The sequence below is a fragment of the Neolamprologus brichardi genome, chromosome 17, assembly GCF_056152115.1.
Source record: "Neolamprologus brichardi isolate AB-2024 chromosome 17, ASM5615211v1, whole genome shotgun sequence".
In the NCBI taxonomy this organism is placed as follows: Eukaryota; Metazoa; Chordata; class Actinopteri; order Cichliformes; family Cichlidae; genus Neolamprologus; species Neolamprologus brichardi.
Genome location: NC_142120.1, coordinates 2,636,567 through 2,659,713, shown reverse-complemented (window position 1 = coordinate 2,659,713; position 23,147 = coordinate 2,636,567). Strand labels below are relative to the sequence as shown.

The window sequence follows — 23,147 nt, the reverse complement described above, 5'->3', positions numbered from 1 at the left end:
GTTACGCATTTAAAATATTTAAAATACAAAATTTTAGTAACTGCACTTTGTTACAGTTACCATCTAAATATGTGATAATTTGAAGTTAGTGTTACTTTGTTGAAATAAATGGATTACACAGCAGTCTTTTCCTGTTTCATATGTTCGGCTATCTCCTCTCTAATTTTGGTAATTCCACACATTGCTGGAAACCCAAACAAAATAAGAGGCTCTAATGTGAGCGTCCTGGCCAGCTGAAAAGACTTCAACCTAAACAAACATCTGGAAGTAAGTGCTATTTTAAAAACTAATGTTAGCCTACTGCAGCTACCTTGTTTTAGTTGTGGTAGCTACCTGGGTCATTTGCCACTTAAGTATCTTCGATGTATTATTGTGATTTATTACTATTACTGAACCGAGCTAACACTGTTAGCTGGCCTTAACTGAGGTTAGTTCATAGACTGCAGACTGTTAGACTTGATGGATAGCATCAACAACCTGCTAGCTGCTAATAATCATGCGCAGTTCTGAAAGCAGTTTATTAACTAACCTCAGCTAATGTCAGCTAACAGTGTTAGCTTGCTGGCGAGTAGCCTTCAGTAATAGTAATAAATCACACAGCAATCGTGCATTGATTTAGCTGTAAAAAGCACGACATTATATTAATTAATCCAAAACATTTAGAATACGTTACATTGAGTAACTTAATAGAATACGTTACAAACTACATTTCGGGTTCGCATGTATTCTGTAATCTGTAGTGGAATACATTTTAAAAGTAATCTTCCCAACACTGTGACATTCGGTAATGTGATACTAGTAGTATGACTGTGGTTTTTAACCTGGTTAGACATATCAGAGAGCTCATTGATCCATAAATGACAAGACTTTTTCTGTTTATTAGATCCCAACTATAGCGATGAGGGCCTCAGTCATACAGTGATAATAACAACTATCAGCAGTGTTGGGAAGGTTACTTTTAAAATGTATTCCATTACAGATTACAGAATACATGCCCCGAAATGTATTCTGTAACATATTCCGTTACGTTACTCAATGAGAGTAACATATTCTGAATACTTTGGATTACTTAATATATTATCATGCTGTTTACAACTACATGAATGTACTATTGCTGTGTGATTTATTACTATTACTGAAGGTCTGCGGCTCCGAACCGTAGTAAAGGGACCTCTGGCTAATACGGTGGGTTCTGTGTCGGGCTCGTAGCCGAAAACTAGCTTTACTTTGTTGTCTGGGTCAACTTTGCTAGCGAGAGACAGAGAGAGGCGTTGAAAGGCTGCTCCAACAGAACTTATTGTTTCGGAGGAAAACACGAACACGGTGTACAGTCGAGTCTTAATAGCTTACTTACAACTGGGCTCGTCAGGCTCTCTTCTTGGCTGCAGTGGTTATTATTATATTTACATGCTTCCAGCTCCCGTTTTTGCTCGATGACAGCTCGTACTTTTCCTTTTTCTCCCTCCCTCGCTCACAGACACATAACGGGTATGACAGTCCATTCTCCCTGCAGCACGGACTACACTGCCTATGATGCTACATTCTTTAGAGCTATACCTGTAGCATTCTGCCTATTAGCTTAGCACAACAACAACAGGCGCTCTCTCACCCAGGAAACACGCAGAGCGAGAGCAGCACCCTGTAACCATGGCAACCGCAACGCTACCGCCTGGAACAACAGAACGTAGCTGTCAAACAAAACCCAAACAGTCCTGACCCGCCACAATATGAAACAGGGAAGTACCGCCGTGTAATCCATTTATTTCAACAAAGTAACTGTATTCTAAATACCACCTTTTTAAACGGTAACTGTAACGGAATACAGTTACTCATATTTTGTATTTTAAATACGTAACGGCGGTACATGTATTCCGTTACTCCCCAACACTGACTATCAGTTGCACTACCTCTGGAAGTGCTTCTGTGAGTCATTTCAGAGGCAAAGACATTCAATCGTTTAATGTAGAGGAATGGTTCGTGCTGCGATTGCTTTGCCCTCTTCTTAGTATAACATGTCACAATGTGGCGCAGCATTTTGTGAAACTATGATGAGAAACATTTACTTACAGTAAAACTCAGTGTCGTGCGGGCCTAGAGACCGGTCGACAACCTCCAACGGCTGCTAAATGAATGGATTTCTCATTTGTATTCACCGTGTGGTCGTCATCAAGGAATACAGTCTTACCTAGCTACTGGTCTCTAGGTCTATGTGACTGATGCTTAAAAGTAAAAAAAAAAAAGTCTCTACTAGCAGCATAACGATTATTAAATTAAGAAAAAAAATCTGATGTGAATTTTTATTTTTCATTTCAGATGAAAACACAGTGTGTATGACTCACTGCCTTCAGCTGCACACAGCAACAGCAAGCACCAAAACTTTACTCCAGATTCTGCACAGGTACACGTGCATAATTTCTATATTTTTTCCCCTGCAAGGACATATGACAAATGAAAACATTGAATCTATGCCGCAGATGCGAGAAACCATGGTTTTCATATAATTTTGCAGCCTACAGCCTCTGAGAGCCTCCCACATGAGGATTGTGTAGAGGAGAGAAAAAAAAAAACACAGAGAAAAAGGTCAGAGCAGTGGAAACAGATCCGCTGCACGTTTTCTGCAGCTGTGTTTTTTTTCTTCACCTTACTGTCTTGCAAACTTTCATTTACTAAACACCACTGTAACTGTCACGTTTTCACTTCTCTGCATGCTTTCAGGGTCTCGATTCAGTTGCCAAAACACGTCACTTCTGAATCACTGATCACCAGTTTACAGGCTGTCTCCAGACACGGCGCCGCTCTCACTGGGGATTTCATTTCCACCTCACAGAGATCGTCATCCTAAGAACAGAAAACCGGTGCTCAGGGAGCTCCTAATTAGCAAAGTGACTTTTCTCTAGATTTCTTATTCACTTGATGTCTTCCCCTTTTTTCTCACCCTGATGTCAGTGATGTCATTTCAGGTGCGAGCTCAATAGATGGTGTTTCACCTGCCTGTGGTTAGTGCAATCTTGGGGATATCTTATTAAAAACAATGAGCTTTGAGATACTTTAAGTGCTTCTTGAGACAATTAAAGGGAAACTTTGATTTGCATATGTAGTGCCGATTTAATGAAGGGTCGAACACTCAAAAAGCGAGGGCAGTCAGTCTGTCGAGCGCGTAATAAAGAGGAGACCAAGAACACTGAGTAGAAACCATGTTGATATAATGCTGCACTATTGTATCAGTGGGAAGAAGAAAAACAGATAAAGACTGCCAGATATAATATGTTCTGGATACATTTTCATATTTTTTGATCACATAAATATGTAAATTCATCTTAAATGTGCAAAAATTAAAGTAGAAGCAGAATGTACTGACCTACTGTCTCCACATACGGTGCATACCCCCTGCCCAGACCCTTAAACATAAAATGCATCTGCAATAGGGTCAACTTGTGTTTGACCAACATCGCTGCTCAACCACAGGATTAAAAGTAGAACAAAAGGCAACACCGATCTTCAGTTTTCAAAACGCATGCATGTTTTCTTCATTTAGTCCTTCCATCCATCTCTTTTCTTCTGTTTATCCAGTTCAGGGTTGCAGTGGTCAGTCTCAGCTGCTGTAAGGGTGAGAGGCAGGGTGCTGTCGCAGGGCTAACTCAGACAGACAGCCATTCGCACTCACATTAACACCTATTGTCACAGTCAGCTGACCGTGTGGAACGAGGAGGAGGACGCAAGTGCAGAGACACAAAAAACAAGACTTGAATGGACCTGACATGAAGACCTGGCATGGATACGTGAAAATCCTGAAATGCGGCGTGAACGTAGCAGACGACCTTACATGGAATGACCAGAGATGGGCAGTAACGCGTAATCTGATTACTTTTTTCAAGTAACGAGTAAAGTAAGGGATTACTGTTGCAAAAACAGTAATTAGATTACCGTTACTTTCCTGTAGGAACGCTGCGTTACTGCGTTACTAAAAACCGTGATTTTTTTTGCAAGTGTCTCATGACAGTGACGTAAGCGAGTGCGACGTTCGCGACAACAGCTGTGTGCAGATCAACAATGGATCATATATCGAGTGCAGAGAGAGTATGAGCGTGCAGCGTTTAAAGCGTGGAAGTACTGACCTTACTTTGAGTTTATTCCATAAAAAGTGACAAAAACATTAGTGTCCGTTGTGCGTGGGAAGAAAACTTCTTTTTACAGCGAAAAAAACCCCTAAACAAGCTCCGAGTAGCTACGACTTAATGGGAAACTCACAGAGAAACTCGCGGATTCTTCCACTGACCACTGCGGCACATCTGCACCAGGGTAACCCTCCGCCTACCCCACTCCTGCTTTACAGGTGAAAATAGAGCAACAGGACCGCTAGTCTTTGACTTTATTTATTTTCTGCTGTGTTTTACTTGCATCTATTTGAAAGACTGAGTGTAAACACACAAAAAAATATTTTATGTGCTGGAATGTGCAGAAAATAGGTTTAAATGTTAAACTAATTTCTTCCAGTCAGAGAATGTTGCATATAATTTAATTTTTGCTTGATGCATAAAGTTAAAAGATTAAAACTAATAAACAAGCTTTAAATAGAGACTTTTCCATTTGATTACATTTTGTATGATGGATTATGCAGAAAAAGTAGAATTGGGCTGAAAGATCTATCGCTTTATCACCTATTCAGGTTGTAAATCGTGTTTTTTTTTAAAAAGTAACTAAGTAAGTAATTAATTACTTTTGAAAATAAGTAATCAGTAAAGTAACAGGATTACTTTTGGGGGGAAGTAATCAGTAATTAGTTACTGATTACGTTTTTCAAGTAACTTGACCAACACTGGGAATGACCACATAAATACACACGAGGGTGACGAGGGAAAAGGAAACACACGGGGAACACAGCTGGGACGAATTAACATAATGACTGGACAGGAGGAAGCAAACTGAACACACAGAACATGGGATGCAAGACTGTCAAAGTAAAACAGGAAACACGCAGAGCTAGGGAGACGTAAACACAGGGGACTTGTCACACTCGCGCCGAAGACAAGATACTACCAGCATAGTGGGGAAGACACGGGAGAAGCCTAAACCCAAACAGCACTAACTGAGCTTAGAACATAATACAGAGGCAAGAACACGAGGAGGGGAACATGAGAACAAACGGACAAGCACTTGCATAAACACCACACATACTGAAAGGGACACAGAGGACGAAGACGGGAGCAGAATCTAATAACCGATCAACTACAACAGGGCAACCTAGGACAACTAAATGAACTTAAACATAAACAATAAGACATCAAAATATTAAAAGAAACTCAAAACGCTGGGTCAACGACCCGGGACCATGACACTTATTGGTAATTTAGAATCAGCAATTAACCTAACCACACTAACTCCATGTCTGTGGACTGTGGGAGGAAGTCGGAGTACCTGGAGAGAACCCACGCAGACACAGGGAGAACATGCAAACTCCACAGAAGATTTGCTCAGAGCTTCCAGACCTGCTGTCTGTTTACACTCAGTGGTGCAGCACCAATGCCAGCATGATTATGAAGACTCTCCCAACCCAACGATGGACTCTTCTCACTGTTGAGGTCAGGGAAGTGCTTTCGCTCCCTAACACGCTAACACAGGGAGGAGCTTCTTCCCCCAGGCCATGCGGGCCGTGAACCAGGTGTACAGCGGGATTGAAACCCGTGAGGGTTCAGATAATCGCACGTGAAGTAATTCGTTAATTTATTTACTTACATATTAGCGCTTGATGTAGTGCTAATCATTTTACTAATTTGACGACAGAGAAATAGAAAACAAGAGACAGGCCAAGTTATCAGGCACAGCTTATTCAAAACCAGGTCACAGAGGCAGCAGTCTAAGCACAGGAGCTCGGTTCTTATCTAGTCCCTCCAGCTCCTTCCAGGAAATGAATATATACATAACAGACACAACTTTACAACTATCTGCCTTCCAAAGATCCCTTTCAATGCTAACTGCACTGACCATTGCGTGACCTTTCAGGGCGGGCGGCGCTGCTTACCACAGCACCCAGAGTAGATTCTCTGGGTGTCTGCTTGATCTGCAACCATTTTTAGTGGTAACATTCACATAAATGATCCAATTTTTCCCTTGGAGAAGTCTGGAATGAAATTAAAAATAAGCCTTCACAACATCACAAACCTTCAGCGGCTTTATCCGGTCGTTAAGTGATGACGTGACGAATCCTACTTCCGGGCCTAAAGTAGTCTGCGTTTAATATGGCTTTTGTGTTGTTAACATGTTTAATGTTTTGTATTTTCTTCTATTTAATCTGAAAAAGCTCCTAAAACAGTCAGTGATCACTGTTGACCTCCCTCGGCTTTTATTACCGCTAATCATTTATTTAAGCTCAGTTTTTAAAACCTTAGGATGTAACTACAGCCCAGCCCATGCAGCAGTATATGAATGACTAACCTCGTATTGTGGATGGATTGTCTCAGTTGTTCTCCTGGCTGAAGTTTGGTCCTTTTACAGCATCCTGCCATGCGATTACATTTGTTCCTGACCACCGAGAACACTCACGTTAACTTTTATCGAGTGGAAAAAAAGTTAGCTTGTTTATATTATGCTAACATAGCTGTGTTGCTAGCAGTCACGTAGCACATCATTATATACCAGCTAGCCAAACTTCAGTAACCCTACAAACGTCACTGCTGTTTAGTTTTCTGTCTTCATTTATGTTGGAAGTGATAACAGAGCTGTACGTTTTAATTTGTTTCCAAAACCCCGCAGTCAGGACATTGTATTTAGATAGAAGCTAGCGAGCTAACTTCCTGCTAGCTTCTAACTCCGTTAAATGTCATAAATTCCGTTTTCATGGATGCCTGGATGTTAAACTCAATTGTTACACCTGGTAGAGCAGAATGCTGATCATTTTATTAAAGATGAAAGACTTTAGACAGTTTTTCAACTCTCAGTAATGCCACAGTGATCGTTTGATATATGGACCTGCAGCGGAGTTTAGGCCCAGACACGGCTAGTGACGTCAGACTTAACGACCGGATTGTTGTGGCAGAACAGTGTATGACATGTCCAGCGCTGTGTGTAGTGTAACGTCCAGAGGAGAAAGTTGAAAACAGTCTTTCATCTTTTTGTTTTTGCACTAACTTCTCGGTGAGATGGTTGTTTGCTTTGATGTGAGTAATTGACCTGTTACAGACAATCACCTGTGAGAAAACAGATAATTGTCTGAAGAATTCACGGCGAGCAAGTGGGCAGCAGAGCATTGACGTTTGAAGTCTCCTGTTCTGCGTTACACGTGAGAAAGAAGAACATCATCCGCGAGACTTTAGGGAAATATGGTATACCAAAAAAAACCCACACCCAATGAGCTCTGCAGATTTCCGAGTTATCGGTCCAGAGAAGGGTTTTATTTGCAGGTTTCTCTTCCATCCTGACTTGGCTTGATGCGAATCCCCAATTTGGTCTTGCTGTAAATAACAACAGCACGTTCATTACCAAATGGTGTAATGCAAAATAGCAAAGCAGAAGCTGGAGCTACAGCGTGCTCACACTACTGGCAGGTTCAAGAGGAGCTAATAATTACAGGATGCAGCGGTGTTTCTGTGTTGTGTTTGGTGGAAGAAGGGTGGATTAATGCATGGTAGATAAAGCTCAGACCTCTGGCACACAGCACACCCTTTTACCTTCATTTTCACTCACCAAACAAATCTCACATCAATTATGGGAAATCCTTTAAAAATCCTTTATGAAAAACACTGAAAAACATGCTTAACATTCAAGGTTTCAGCACCAATATCAAAAACCTCAGGATGCAAAATAAACTTTACATATCTGAGCTGCCAGAGGCACCCAGACCACACTGTTAATGGATAATGACACCAACCACCGAATGTAGCCTGGAAACCTGGTTTAAAAAGCATTGGCAGGAGCTTCCTGCAGCATCACTGAGATCCATACCTGTGCTTTTAGACAACTGGTGACTTTGTGGTAATTGGAAACTCTAAATTGCCCATAGGTGTGAATGTGAGAGCGAATGTCTGTGTCTATGTGTTGGTCCTGTGGCAGACTGATGACAATGTCACTATTTGAGTTAATCAAAATAATTTTCTATAGTAAAATGTGAACATTTCTGCACTTTCTACTTAAATGTTTAATGGTATTTGTTTGTGCATCTTTATAGTTTTCACGCCATATTGCCATATTGTCGGTGGTTTAAAGAGGAGAGAATAAAGTTGCATCAGTCGAAGCTCTCTGCGTCACGAGTGGTAATTCCAAGTGGGCAGCTACACATTTGAACAGGATTTTCCGTGTTTGGGCGTTCATTAATAAAACAAATATCAACAACACAGACAAATCTGAGATAATAATTGTGGGATATATCTAAAAATGTAGGATATAATTTTTATGGAGGACTTCAGACTAAAGTTTTTCATTATTGTAATCCATCTTCTTAAAAATCTCTGGTAATCGATTCAGCACACATCACTATAGACAGTAGCAGGATAATTTCTGGTATATTTAATGACAATAATTGTGTTCTATTACATTTAAGTGTGGCACATGGGCTCTAGCTGACCAACAGTCTGATATAATGCTGTATTACACCGACAGCTGTGATCGCCCGAAGAAGAAACCTGCAGACCTTTTTTCTCGTTTTATTTGCTGACTCAGCGTGGCGTGATGTTTGGATGCTGTGTACTGTTTCTTTTAAAGTGTCGACTCCAGGAAGAGGAATTGCTTTTAAGACCAGTATCGATACCAGTATATTTTAAGCAATGTCAGCATCCAAACCCATTAAGCTAAACTACAGGTAACCACACACGGCCGTGTATTAGACACAGAATGTAGTACTGTACTATAAACAGTTGTTGTACTATTATTCTAATATAAACCAAATCATTTCTGGAGATCATTTAATCTGCAGCAGCACATATTCAGACATCATTCATATTTTACATTCATAATTCCTTTCATTCCACATTTGATCACACCAAAAAAAGTTGACCCCTGTACTGACAGCATATTTACTGTGCAAATCAATGTGCAGTATGTTCACTGCTTGATTCGAGAAGATTTGAATTAAAAACAGTGAAGGTTTGACTTTAGGTGTTACAATGTTTCTTAAAAAGAGAAAATTTATTATTCAAATCATCATATTTTAGATTTTACGTCTGGTCACATTGTGCCTAGGGCTCTGGCTCTGTAATCAACGTGTCCTATATTTGCATATGAAGAGTCATAACAACAACAACAACAACAACAACAAACTTAATTTATAGAGCACATTTAAAAACCAGCGGTATACCAAAGTGCTTAACATAAGAGACAGAAGTAACACGAGTATTATAATGCCTTAGCAAAGTATCAAATATACTCACAGGTCAATGCCACTAATACACAGGGGTAATATAAAATGCATAAAAAATAAAATTTTTTAAAAATAAATAAATAAATTAAAAAAAACATAATAAAAGCACAAGCCATAAAAAAAAAATATGTATAAGGAAAAATAGAGTAAGTCTAAAAGTCAGGTGCGAGCATTAACAAGCAGGAAAGGCGAGATTAAACAAATAGGTTTTTAACCGTGATTTAAAAGATTGTGATCCGGGCGTCTGATTCCATCCAATCGGAAGGTTATTCCACAACTCTGGTGCAGCCAGGGCAAACGCCCGGTCACCTCTAGACTTCAGCCGAGATCTAGGCTGCACCAAGAGTAACTGAGTAGATGATCTTAATGCTCTGGCAGGAACATACGATTTAAGGAGTTCCTTAAGTTCCATAAGTCATAAAAATGACCTGAAGGCAAAGGAGTAGAAATCACCAATGTGGTCAGCACTGCCTGCAGAAACAGATGACTACACTTGTAGCATGTTCGTGTCTCTTCTCCTTGTTATGACGCATTTCCATAAACCATAAAGTTTACCCCGGTCTCACTAGTATTTCCATAGCATGCGTGTAGAGGGGATCTGTATCACGCCTCTCACTAATATAACAGAAAATCAATCCCAGGCCTGTCCTTAAATCACTTCATCAGTTCTTGCACAAAGACGCGAGCCGGCAGCTCGGCATGTTCATTACTCTCAATTATGCTGCTCATTTTTTTCTAGTTATTCATCTCTGTCAGAGCCCTGTGAGGGTAATCTTTCAGTCACTGACACAGAGATGAGGAAGACAGCATCCATTTGTGTATTCACTCATTAAATTAATGACCAAGATTATTTATATTTGTTTATAACATTCATTTAAAGGATGTCAGAGTCTAGAAGAGCGAGACAGGGAAACAACAACACATAAGATTGAATATTTATAACTGGACATTTAAACTGACTATAAACAGCGTGTGGCCTACAATAACATAACGTTACAGAGGCTAATAAGCAGCATTTGGATGGTTTATTGAAGTCTTTGAATATTTACAGCAGTCTTATAGCCTGAGAGCGCGTCTGATCCCAGAAACTAAGCAGGGAGAGGCCTGGTTAGTACTTGGACGCGAGACCATCTGGGAATACCAGGCACTGCGAGCTTGTGGGCAGTGAAGGTTCAGGAGGTAGAGTGGGTCATCTACTAATCAGAAGATCAGTAGCTTGATCCCAGGCTACTGCAGTCCGCATGGCAGAGTATCCTCGGGCAAGATACTGAACCTGAGTTGCTCCCGATGCGTCCGTGTGAGTGTGTGCATGTAAAACAAGGTGCTAAGTTATCCAAAAAAGTGCTTATATGAAGTTTCCAAGTTAAATTCTCTCTTAAAAATTAGCAGCTTTAATCAAGAGTTGGCAACCATGTTTATTATAAGCTCGTGGTGAGACAACTCCGCACAGCTGAGTAAATACCCCCTCTGGATGAGAGCCATGTGATATGACTCATAGCTGTTTTGTTGTAAACACAACAGAGTGTCTTTAACAAATTACTCACACATTCGAATGCACGAATTTGACAACGAAAATGCGAAAATCATAATTAAACATAAATACTGCCATTAGGAACTCTTACTCCCGATTTCTTTCTCAAATATGATCTCAAACTTCCTGTTGGTCCACCGTTAAATGCCAATTCCATTAAGCCTGTGGAGCTGTGGAGGAGCCGTCCTGCAACATCTACAGTATATTGACCAGGCTAGAAAAAGCCTAATAAAATCTTCCCAGTGAAGATGATGCAACGATGAACGTAGGGGTTTAATAAATAAATGCATGCTACAGGAAAAGAAGGAATGAAGGTCTGGTAACTATGGCAATAGCAAGAGAGTGATATTGCATGTGACGGGAACATGTGAAGATAAAGATCCAGCTTATTAGCCTAAAGTGGGAATGTGGAGTGTTTCTCTCATTCACATTTACAAAAAAGAAATAAATGAAAAATTACAAACTAAAACTCGTCGGTACGCATGCAGCAGCAGGGACACTGGTAAAGGCAACAAAAGGTTTGGATTGTAAAAAGCTTTTTCATTTTCCTTTCAATTTTACAAGAAATTGCTGCAGATATGCTTCCCGCCGCCCTTGCCTGTGTTTTCTTTGTGTCTCAACTAGGGATGCACCGATACCGATATCTGGTATCCATACCAGATACCGATACCAGATACTGGTATCGGTATCTGGTATGGAGACCGATACCAGATACCGATACCAGATACCGATACCAGATACTGGTATTGGTATCTGGTACCAGATACGAGTACGAGTACTTTAGAAAATGTGGTATCGAGGTCGATACCAGATATCGGTATCTGGTATCGGCCTCGATACCAGATACTAATACCAGATATCGGTATCTGGTATCGGCCTCGATACCACGTTTTCTAAAGTACTCGTACTCGTTAAAAGTCCCCCAATACTGGGGACCGATACCACAGTCTGAGACCTGTCTATGTTTGAGCGGCATGTAAGGGGTTAATCACAAGCGGCGAGTGCCCGCCCCCAGGCCCCGGCTGCAGTTAAGAGCGGGGAGAAGGCGAGGCGAGACAAGTCAGCCGTGTGGAACTATTTCAAAGTGAACGAAGACGCGAAAACAAAGGCGCACTGCAAATTGTGCTCAGCAAAATTGTCCAGAGGCTCTAAAGGTAGCGCATTTAACACAAGTAATTTAATCAAGCACCAAAATCCCAACTCGACAACAAGTACAAAGAGTTTACCCACGCTTATTTACCCATGCTTATTAGCACAGAGGAGCATAGCTGATGCTATAGCAGTGAGACGGAAAATAGTTGGGCATTTTAAACATTCCGCCTTAGCCTACTCCCGCCTCGAGGACATTCAGGGACAGCTCAACCAGCCAATAAAGAGACTGCAGCAGGACGTACAGACGCGCTGGAACAGCACGTATTACATGCTCCAGTCCCTCATTGAGCAAAAGCGAGTGCTGGGCGTGTCCGATTATGAACTCCCTGACTATCTTACCGCTCATCAATGGGCTCTTATGGAGACCACTGTTGCCATCCTCGCCCCCTTTGAGGAACTAACTAAAAAAGTGAGCAGCTACCACGCACTAGCCTCTGATGTCATCCCAGCTGTGACTGTGCTAGTGAGACTTCTAAACAGAGAAACAGACGAGGACCACGGCGTCAAGACAATGAAAGCAACCTTACTGGCAGCTGTCAAGAAGCGCTTCAGTGACGTTGAGACCAACCCACTGCACTTCATCTCCACCATACTCGACCCAAGGTCAAGTCTGTGTGCTATAGGTATGCAATGAGTATAGCTACAGTACTAAATGTAAGATTATTTTACATCTGAAATATTATATATTTGTAACTAAAATACACAAATACAAATGTATGCAATATATATAATATGAAATACATTTCCCTTATTACTACCAGAAAGTCAAATAGCTGGCATTTGTCAATGCGTAAGTACTCGGTATCGGTGAGTACTGAAATGCAAGTACTCGTACTCGTTTTCCAAAAAAGTGGTATCGGTGCATCCCTAGTCTCAACAGTATTTTTACTACACGATCTGATTTTTTTGTCTTTGCTCCGTCATGTTTTCCTCCACCCTCTCTGCATCTTGGCCCCGCTGTGGATTCGAGGTGATGCAGGCCTGGTTATTCTTGGCTCTCGGGACCTCGGTCCTGCTGTGCTGTCCTCTACATCTCCAGTACCTGCTGTGCCCTGATGGCCCTGACGCTCAGCCTAATTGCCACTCCAAGTTGGCTGTGCCTCACACTCCTTTGTCCATCCCCATGTCTACTTCTGCTTCTGCTGGCTCTGTTTTGTATTCTCAACATTATTTTTCTAGTTACCACCACACACTGGTTACAGGCAGCTAAGGTTAGTATAGGGAGGTACTGCTGTTTTTGCACCCAGTGCATTTGTGCTGTTCTGTACTTTATTCAAAGACACTGACAAAAAAAAAAAAACTGGAGAGCTGACCAATGCCAGGAGTCTAGAGCAAAGCTCACTTCAAACTTGGTTTATTGATACCACTGTGAAGTCTTTAAAGCAACTAGATTTGGGAGCCAGCCTGAAGTAAACATTTCAGGGGTTCACAGAGTAGCTGAAACGCTGCCAGAGCAAACCAGAATAACACTCCACCAGTTTTATTCTCCAAGTGAGTAACTGGTTTATGTGATTCAGTATAGTTCGGTTGAAATTCGGAATTCATGCGGTTTCATCCCAGCTTTATCTTCAGCACATCTTCTCATCCTGTGATGAGTTCACGGTGCAGCCATAAAGTTGTGGTCACTTTACTCAACTAGCTGCCAGTTTTAAATAACGTAGAACTTGTTATTTTTTTAATTCAGTGATCACGCTACAGTTGCAGTTAATCGTTACGTTCATTACAAGGATCGGCAAGTCTTCAGGAGTGGAGGTGTGGATATTACTTTTATTTTACAAAAGGATGAGAATCCCGTGGGTTATGCTACTAACACAACGCAACCATTTGCACAGAGTGATGATTTCTTCAACCTCAACCCGTCACAGAACTTCAGCAGGTCAACTTAGAGCCTCCTTTCCACCTGTTTGTGTTGCTATGGCAGAATCGTCGTGGCGATGGCTTTGAAGTCTCTTTGGGCTGTTTTTCAACTTTTTTTGTGTTCATGCAAAACCACTAAGAGAAAGATGGTATGTGCGTCGTCATTAGGAGTTTGGGACTGTAGCCTGCAGGTTTATATTGTTAACTATTATGAGACAAAGTGTGTGAGTTCATTTTACAAAATAACGTGAAAGTTGTAAACGAATAGTGTAACAAATTACTATGTCTGGTGAGTAATTAAGTAAGGTGCTGCATTACTTTTAAGAAAAAAAACCAAAAACAAGGTAATGTGAAATGCATGACAGTTTTTGAGCATCAACCCCAACACTACCAGCTACTGAAGAGGAGCAGGCATAAACTGATTTTGTCATGGACCTGCTGTGTGCTGTTAAGCAGACTTAAACTCAAAAACACGGCTTTATTGCTGGTGTGCAGGTGATACAAAATGAAAATAAACTGGAATTCCTGAACCTAAACATACGGAGAAACACACGAGGAACAAGGGATGCGAGACTTTCACAATAAAACAGGAAATAAAGGAACGCAAAACTGACACGAGCTTGACACAGCAGCGGAGGAAAGTGGGACGAGACAGACATGACAGGCTGGGGAAACATGGGATGACACACAAGGAGGAAACAAGACACAAGGACTCACACAAACATATAGATCCAGACACCGAGGGCAAAGACAAAAGAGGGAATCTAACAATCAAGGAACTAAACAGGAAATATAGGAAACTCAAAACAGCATAACTAAGACTACTAATGAACCATGCTGGGTCAAAAGGATGCAGAGCCGTGACAGATTTCTTCAAGTGGCAGCAACATCAGCAAGCGCACAAGCTGTTTCTGTGCAGTTTGTCACAAAATGTGAGCTAAATTTAAAAAGTTCATGTGTGAAACACAGACGGAGACGATGCAAAAAAGACAGGAGAGGAAGATGAGAGCTTATTTTCAAAGGTGAGCACTGCTCATCAAGCTTACGCGTCCTCGTTCGTGTTAGATCAAATTAAATCAGATATTAGAGACGATTTGCTGCTGAATTATGTTTCTGTGAAACATCTTGCAAGACAAACTGAAGTATGCTAACTCAGTGTTACTCAAAGGTTTCAAGAACACGCACGGCACTGAAGCCTACTTGTCGTACTAGTTTTGTAGTGTCTAGTGGTTTTCTAAGTAATTCTTTTCCCCACGCTGTACTAGATGATCTCAGGGCCCCCCATCTGCTTTACCCCTCGCCTGATCAGAATCAGCGATTTCCTATAAACAGCTTCTAAATTTCCATAGACTTGCTTTTATGTAATAAAACCACACATGACTTTACGTGACTTTGTTGTGTTTTGACTGTTTTTAAGCTTCTAGTTGTGTTGTTTATTATAAATGCCTAATAATTTTTCATTTTTTAAAATCATCCTCCGGCATATTTCTGTGTACTCGGGTGCGTGCGCGTCTCCTGCGACTTTAAAAGAGGATTTACAAAATGTTTTGACAGACGGGCAAAAGCAGAAGATTCAAAGGGAAATTTTAAACAGAGCCAAACATTAAAGGTGCTCTTAATATAAAGCTTATTACTGAATTATTGTTATGAAAATGTTGCTACAATTTTTTGCACTTCTAACACAATTGTGTTCAAAGCTTACAATAATGCAACAAATCTCTCCTCTGCTATTGAATTATTTATGTGTTGAATGTTAGCAGGTAATTTCCTCTTTAAATTCATTACTTCGTTTTATTCTCAACAGAAGAAGAATCCTTAGAGATGGATGGCCGCTGTCACATGTTTCTACGGTGACACAATACCTCCGGGCTATTCAGTGCATACAGTGTATGTTGTAGCAGTTCTCAAATTAAACATTGATCTAAGAAAAACAAGAGCACACAAGAAGAAACACTCTCTCCTGGGGATTTATGTTTAGACTTGCACAGCCTCAACGCTACACAAGAGAAAGAAAATCAGCACAGATATTAGCAGCAGGAAACATATTATACTTACAAAACACAAATCTCTGCAGATTTGTCTACTCACCCTGGAACTCCCCAAAACAGGGATAATTGGTTACTGGCATGCCCCTTGTTTGCATGAATATAAGGGTTTTTGTTTTGCTTTTTTAAACCAATTCTTTGGTTCAAGGATATTTAGCAGATGCCTTTTCAGCCTGAGAGGGATCTGCCAAGAGTATTTGACCACCTCCCAAAAAAAGCCAGGACAAATATAATCAGTGTCACGGAGGAAAAGAGATGCCAGTGCGAACAATTATGCTGCTATTTCTTAATTAGCCACAAAATAAAAGGCTGAGCAAGTCAATGCACTTATACATCATGGAGAAGTTAAGCCAACCTTTAATTTTATCCCATCTGGGACCAAAACTGAGCCCTGCCATGGAGCTGCACATGGAAATAATCCATAATGCAATTAAAATGACAGCATGACAACTGGCTGGGTGCAAGGCGGGGACCAGGGGAAAACATGTCGTGGAACATGTTGTAGAGCAGCACAGCTGAAGATGACGCATGTGAAGGGAACAGTAGTGTTGGGTCAGGCAGTCCCGAGACATACTTCCTCTTCCTCAATGACAGCTGAGCAGGTGCAGCAATTTCTTATGCAGACTGGAGCATCTTGATATACAAGAGCCTAAATATATATATATAGACGAGGAAAAACTCTGCAGGTGTGAAGCGAGTCGGGTCAGCAAATCTTCACTGGGTGCAGGGTCACAAAAAAAGTTTGTGTTCTCTGGCAGGGGCTTATATGCATTTTCAGTTTCAAGTTTATGCACAATAGATGACACCGATGCAGCCTTTCATGGATCTTCACGTTTTACCTCAAAAAACAAAAACAAAGCAGGTGATAGGAAACACTATCATTTCTACCTACTTAATTGTGTTGATGAACACACTGGTGGCTTTACAAGTAGGCCACGTGTGCAGCATAGGCCTTGTGATTTGATTTATACTACGATTTTTATTAAATGCGGCTCTGCCATTCTGAACGATTCCGACAATTAGCTTTAAGAAAATAAGCTCAGTGGAACTTCCTACCACCAGTGTAGGTCAAGGAACTTGAAAAAAAGTAATTAGTAACCAATTACTTCTCCAAAAAAGTAATTTAATTACTTTACTAATTACTTATTTTCAAAAGTAATTAGTTACTTCTCAAAACTATGATACACAACCTGGATATATTATAACGCAATTGACCTTTCAGCCCGATTATTATTATTATTATTTATTTTTTTTTTTTATTTATTTTATATTTTAATTTACATTTAAACTCTATATTGTGCATTTTGCTATTTATCGTACTGTTTATTTTAATCTGTGTGCAGCGCTTTGTGACTACCTGTCTATGAAAAGCGCTTAATAAATAAACTTTACTTACTTATTTTTAATTTTTTTTTTTTTTTTTTTTTTTTTTTTTTTTTTTTAATGTATAATCCATCATATACAATTGAATCAAATGAAAAGTCTTTTTAAAAATAGTTTTAATCTTTTAATTTTATGCACATTGCATCAAGCAAAAATTAAATGCAGCCGTCTTTGACTTGAAGAAATGTGTTTAACATTTAAACCTATTGTCTGCATATTCCAGCATATAGAATAAAATCACGTTTTGTGTTTACACTCTTTCAAATGGATGCAAATAAATAAAATTAAAGATTCAGCAGCTCTTAAATCTATTGTCCCCTTTTAGCAGGAGTGGGGCGTGTGGAGGTTTGCCCACTGTGGTCCTGTCAGTGGGAGGATCCGGGGGTTTCTCTGTGAACGTCACATCCCCGTGGCAGCGTGCTCGCTGCTCGCTCAAATTTGACGCGTCTGTTGCTGCCACGGACGTCGCACGCTCGTACGTCTTTGTCATGAGACACTCTCACAAACAAAATCCCAACGGTTTAGTAACGCAGCATGTTTATAGGAAAGTAACAGTAATCGAATTACTTCTTTTGCGATTGTAATCCGATTACTTTTTTCAAGTAACGTGTAATGTAATGTTACTTGTAATGCGTTACTGCCCATCTCTGCCAGTCCAAAGGCTGCTGGTAGTTTGCTGTGAGTCTAAATTGCCCATGGGTGTGAGGAAGGTAAAGTGTATGGAGTAGAGCAGCGGTCCCCAACCCCCGGGCCTCAGACCGGTACCGGGCCGCGAGAGTTGAGGCTCAGGTGTGAAATGTATAGTTTTCAGGGTTTTTAAATCGGTTTTCAGCGTTATTTTGTTATCGTTTACCCGGTTTTCCTGGGTCTTTTCACGTGTGTTATGAATAAAAAAAAAAGATTTTCGGTACCGGTACTAGTTTTATTTTGTTGTATTTATCCGCGACACCTTAAAGGCCGGTCCATGAAAATATTGTCGGGCATAAACCGGTCCGTGGCGCAAAAAAGGTTGGAGACCGCTGGAGTAGAGCACTGTATCAATATATGGTTAAATGTAGGTTTGGCTTTGAGCTATCAGACTAGAAAGACTGGAACATTGGTGCATTATTGCCAGCCTACAATATTGTTTTGAATGTCTGAATACAGACTACAAAGAAAATGTCATTCATCTGGAGTTATGTCCAGTAACCAGTTTTAGTCGACAGTTCTCTGCAGGTACACATCTTTTGGGATCAGACCTCCACAGAAGGGTCATATATAGTAGAGATGTAGACATAAACGGACAAACAGACCCATCAAACATGAGCTGCAATGTCCCTGCTTCACCTTCACTTTACTTCCAGCTTATTCCTGACGTCTGCCTTACAGAAACAACACCTATCATAGCTGTAGCAGCAGCAGACAAGTTAGTCTCAAGATCCCTTGAGATCAATGCTGCAAGAATCAGCAAAACATGAGTTGAAGTGTGTAGTCTGACTTTGTAAAGCTATTTACTCACCGTGCCTGTTGCCTTTCTACTGTGTAAGAGGTGAGCTGTGATCTAGGGCATGTGTCAGCTGGGTCTTGTTGGAAATGGATTGTGATGCCCAGAGCTAATCAAAGAGTACCTCTGGAGTCACGGTGCTGTATGGGCACTGAATTACTGCGAGTTAAATCTCAGTCTCTGTTTTCATCTGCAAAATGAAAATGAAATAAAAAGGTGAGCCGATGGATGCTCGTTGAAAGAGCTGTTATTCTAGGCAATGGTGCTGATGTACTGTGATCATATTGTGTAGCTGATTACCGGGTGAATGTATAGAAGATGATTCTAAGCAGGCTAATTAGCTGTCGTGCACACTGGGTGAGAAATTACTGATTGTACAATTACTCCAGTTAATATGAAGAAGGTTTATTGTGCATGGAAACCCACTGTATAATCCACATCGTCACCATGCACATCAAGGTTGCCACATTACAAAGTGTTCACTGTGGGTTAGCGTAACCAGTTTCTACCCTCATAATGATGCTAATTAAGAATTTGTAGATACCTCAAGTCAAAATCAGAGCTAGATACACGTGCTGAGGTGCTCTCCACTAACAAGTCTGCTCAAAGATCAATGCTTTTTCCCCACATTTGTACAAGGTGTGTATGCCAACAGATCAATAGAGCCCAGAGTTTTGGACGGAGCAAGTCAAATGGACGAAACGCTGCTACATAGTTCACCCATCCAGTAAGGAAATGGCAGTTACAGAGAGACGGATTAAAGGTGAGGGAGGTGGAGGCATGAAGACAGGATAAGAGAAACAGAGAGTATCAGGGCATCTATAGGGGGACGAATCAGAGCTACACATGAGGGATCAAAGGCCAATGAGAGAAGAAACACACCTGCCAGTAAGCCCATCAGTACATTGATTTTTGTGCTTGTTCACAGTTTTAGCTCCCAAAGAAAGACACCTGTCAGGTTAGGATCTCCCCAGAGTTCCTATTGTACAACATCTCCATACAGCACGCACCTTAAAAAACCCAAATATCCACATCTGCAGTGCTTCTTGACATAAAATAGCCCTTTACTGTCACTGCACATGTGCAACGAAACTGTGAGTGCTCCACACCAACTGTGCCGGAGTCAAATATAAATTGTAGACAGCAGGAATAAATAGCAAACAGGAGAAATATGTACAACTGATATAGAAAAACAATAGAAACAGAACATGAAGACGTGAAATGTCTGTAACTGATTCAATAATAACAGATTCTGAGTTCACACTTAAACTCTAAGCTGCTGTTATTCAGGATGAAAACAGATTTAAGGTGGAACGCTGGGTGAAATCCCATTTTTGTCCTCGTGGTCATTAGCTGGACGTTTTGCCAGTGCCAGCACGAGGGGGCGTTCATTCTTGAGTGTAGAGAGGAGGGACAGTTAACGCTGATATAATGAAAACCAGCAATTAACTCCATTGACAAAAAGATCCTCTGTGAGGTTGTCTCACAGTGGCAGAGACTGAGGTTGTGTGATATTGTCAAAGCAACTAAGAACCAAGATATCTGTGCACTTGTCATTCTTCCGCTTAAGTTTGGCATTACAAATGGTAAACTGGCACTTATATAACACTTTTGTACCCTTATTGAACACACAAAGCACTTTTTATTACAAGCCTAAGTCACCCAATCACACACACATTCATTCGAGCACTCTTGTCTATGCCTAAGTTCAGTAGTCAGCCCAAGGATACTTTATCATGCAGGTTAAACCAGCAACCTTGTGACTGGTAGATGACCCACAGATTAAAAGGCTATTTATTCACAGAAGATTATGTATTCCTTTGTTAGGGACAACTGAACGAAGGGTCGTATTTGTTTAGGATTTGCAAACAACAAGGGTTCCTGAAGTTTGGCGAGAAAAGCAACAGTTCTGTGCAGTGCTGGAAACCAAAGTGTCAAACTCAGTGCCAGGCAGGTACGTTGACAGCTCTCTAAATGTGGGAACAGTAACGTAATCCTCATGCAAGAATGGAAAATTCATCTCCGTCCCGGCTGAGTGCAGGGGTTATAACGAACAGCTTTAAAAACCATTCAGAGAACAATGAAACAGTCGTGCACTTTTCTCAGGCTTCTCAACTTGACCCGTGTGCACTCTGAGGGCTAATAAGCACTTTTGACAGCTGAGTCTGCTGTGGATGGTTTTTATAACAATGCTGCAGGCAGAGCTGTGACACCAACGCGTCACTTTAAATCACTGACACTAAAGCTGGTGAGCAGGTACCAATAGGTGACATTTAGTGTCGAGGGATGCTGGGTCACAACATATGTGCCCGTTTTAATTGAGATCTGGTGACTGTGGAAGCCTTAGGATATGATTCGCAACCTTTTCATATTCATCATGTCATCCTAAGGATGGAGACACTGTCAATGTCATCGGGCTCACATGTTAATTGGACGGTTGGTCACCCAGAACAACTGACCCATGCAGGAAAATGCCGCCAGTTTTGAAGCTTCCTTTTCATGCATTGTGCATTTGTAGCTTTTGGACCAAAAAGTAAATACAGATCAAAAGATGAAAACTGTAAAACCTCACATAGGAAATGATTTTATGTTAGACGCACAAACTTAAGCCTAAAATCCCTTAAACTCTTATGTAAATACCTTAAATCTATGTGATATTTATAACACGATTCAAAGGGTTGAGAGGACGCAGCTTTCTATGTTGTGATAAAAAGCAGGTGAAACACCTGAGATCACCGCCTCAGGTGACAAACAAAGACGAACAAAATCCACATCATCGATCTAAAATCACTTTCATTCAGTAAAAATCATGTTCAGCGCTGCTGTTTACAGCAACACAAACCACATCGCAGATGTTTAAAGAAGAAGAAAAGCACAGTAAATCCAATGCGATATGATAACATTCAAAAGCGTCCCGATTACCTTCTTCACAGCGCATCCACACGTGGGGACAAAGGGAATCCCAGCGCCTCTTTGCGCGTTGTTTTCGGACGAGATCCGCTGTCACTACATCGGAAAAGGTCTTTTATTCCGTCTCAGCAAGTGTTCTCGCCATCCTCTGCTGGGATATGTTCGCTCTACAGCTGTTATCCAGGCTCTTCGCTCGTTTCTTTCCCTTTCTTTCCCCCCTTTCTTTTATTCACATGATCAAAGGTTTACCCACTTTTTCCGAGATTTAAACAAAACTGTAACAAACCCGAAACGCTCGACCAAACTGGTTACCTTTGGTCTCAGTTGCATATCCTGTCGTTTAACTATTCGGGAGCTCCGTTCTCAGACCGAGCTGCTTTATGTGTTGATGGGGGAGGTTGGAGAGCATGTGCGAGCTTTCGCATCTGAAATCCATCTGAAAGTCAGTGCGCCTCAACGATCATCCCTCCCTCCTCAGCCTCAGCAGACACGGAGCGCGGACCAATTGAGAGGCAGGAAGAGAGAGAGAGGCGAGATGAGAGCGTGCCAGTCTGGTGTGGGACCAGGGACGTCAAACACGCAGGGATCAGCAGAGTAAAGCACAAATAAAGAGACAAGGAGACCGTTTGGACACATTTTTAAAGGACGTAATGAAATAAACGTTATGTCACAGTGTAACTCCCATATACACAAAGGAAAATAGAATTCAACATAATAATTAATGTCTGCTTACCAGTGTTGGGGAGTAACGGAATACATGTACCGCCGTTACGTATTTAAAATACAAAATATGAGTAACTGTATTCCGTTACAGTTACCGCTTAAAAAGGTGGTATTTAGAATACAGTTACTTTGTTGAAATAAATGGATTACACGGCGGTACTTCCCTGTTTCATATTGTGGCGGGTCAGGACTGTTTGGGTTTTGTTTGACAGCTACGTTCTGTTGTTCCAGGCGGCAGCGTTACGGTTGCCATGGTTACAGGGTGACGCTCTCTCTCTGTGTGTTTCCTGGGTGAGAGAGCGCCTGTTGTTGTTGTGCTAAGCTAACAGGCAGAATGCTACAGGTATAGCTCTAAAGAATGTAGCATCATGGGCAGTGTAGTCCGTGCTGCAGGGAGAATGGACTGCCATACACGTTATGTGTCTGTGAGCGAGGGAGGGAGAAAAAGGAAAAGTACGAGCTGTCATCGAGCAAAAACGGGAGCTGGAAGCATGTAAATATAATAATAACCACTGCAGCCAAGAAGAGAGCCTGACGAGCCCAGCTGTAAGTAAGCTATTAAGACTCGACTGTACACCGTGTTCGTGTTTTCCTCCAAAAACAATAAGTTCTGTTGGAGCAGCCTTTCAACGCCTCTCTCTGTCTCTGCTAGCAAAGTTGACCCAGACAACAAAGTAAAGCTAGTTTTCGGCTACGAGCCGACACAGAACCCAC

General features: G+C 41.2%; 1 protein-coding gene across 1 annotated transcript in view; it reads right to left on the bottom strand.

The window, feature by feature from the left end:
• The window catches only part of pde4ba (phosphodiesterase 4B, cAMP-specific a), a 220,286-nt gene extending 198,333 nt beyond the window's left edge, over window positions 1–21,953 (bottom strand). Inside the window, exon 1 of the mRNA XM_087830357.1 lies at window positions 21,723–21,953. Within this exon, the coding sequence (XP_087686483.1) occupies window positions 21,723–21,738 (16 nt within the window). The 5' untranslated portion in view covers window positions 21,739–21,953. The remainder of the gene's footprint in view (window positions 1–21,722) is intronic.
• Between the last annotated feature and the right edge of the window lie 1,194 nt (window positions 21,954–23,147).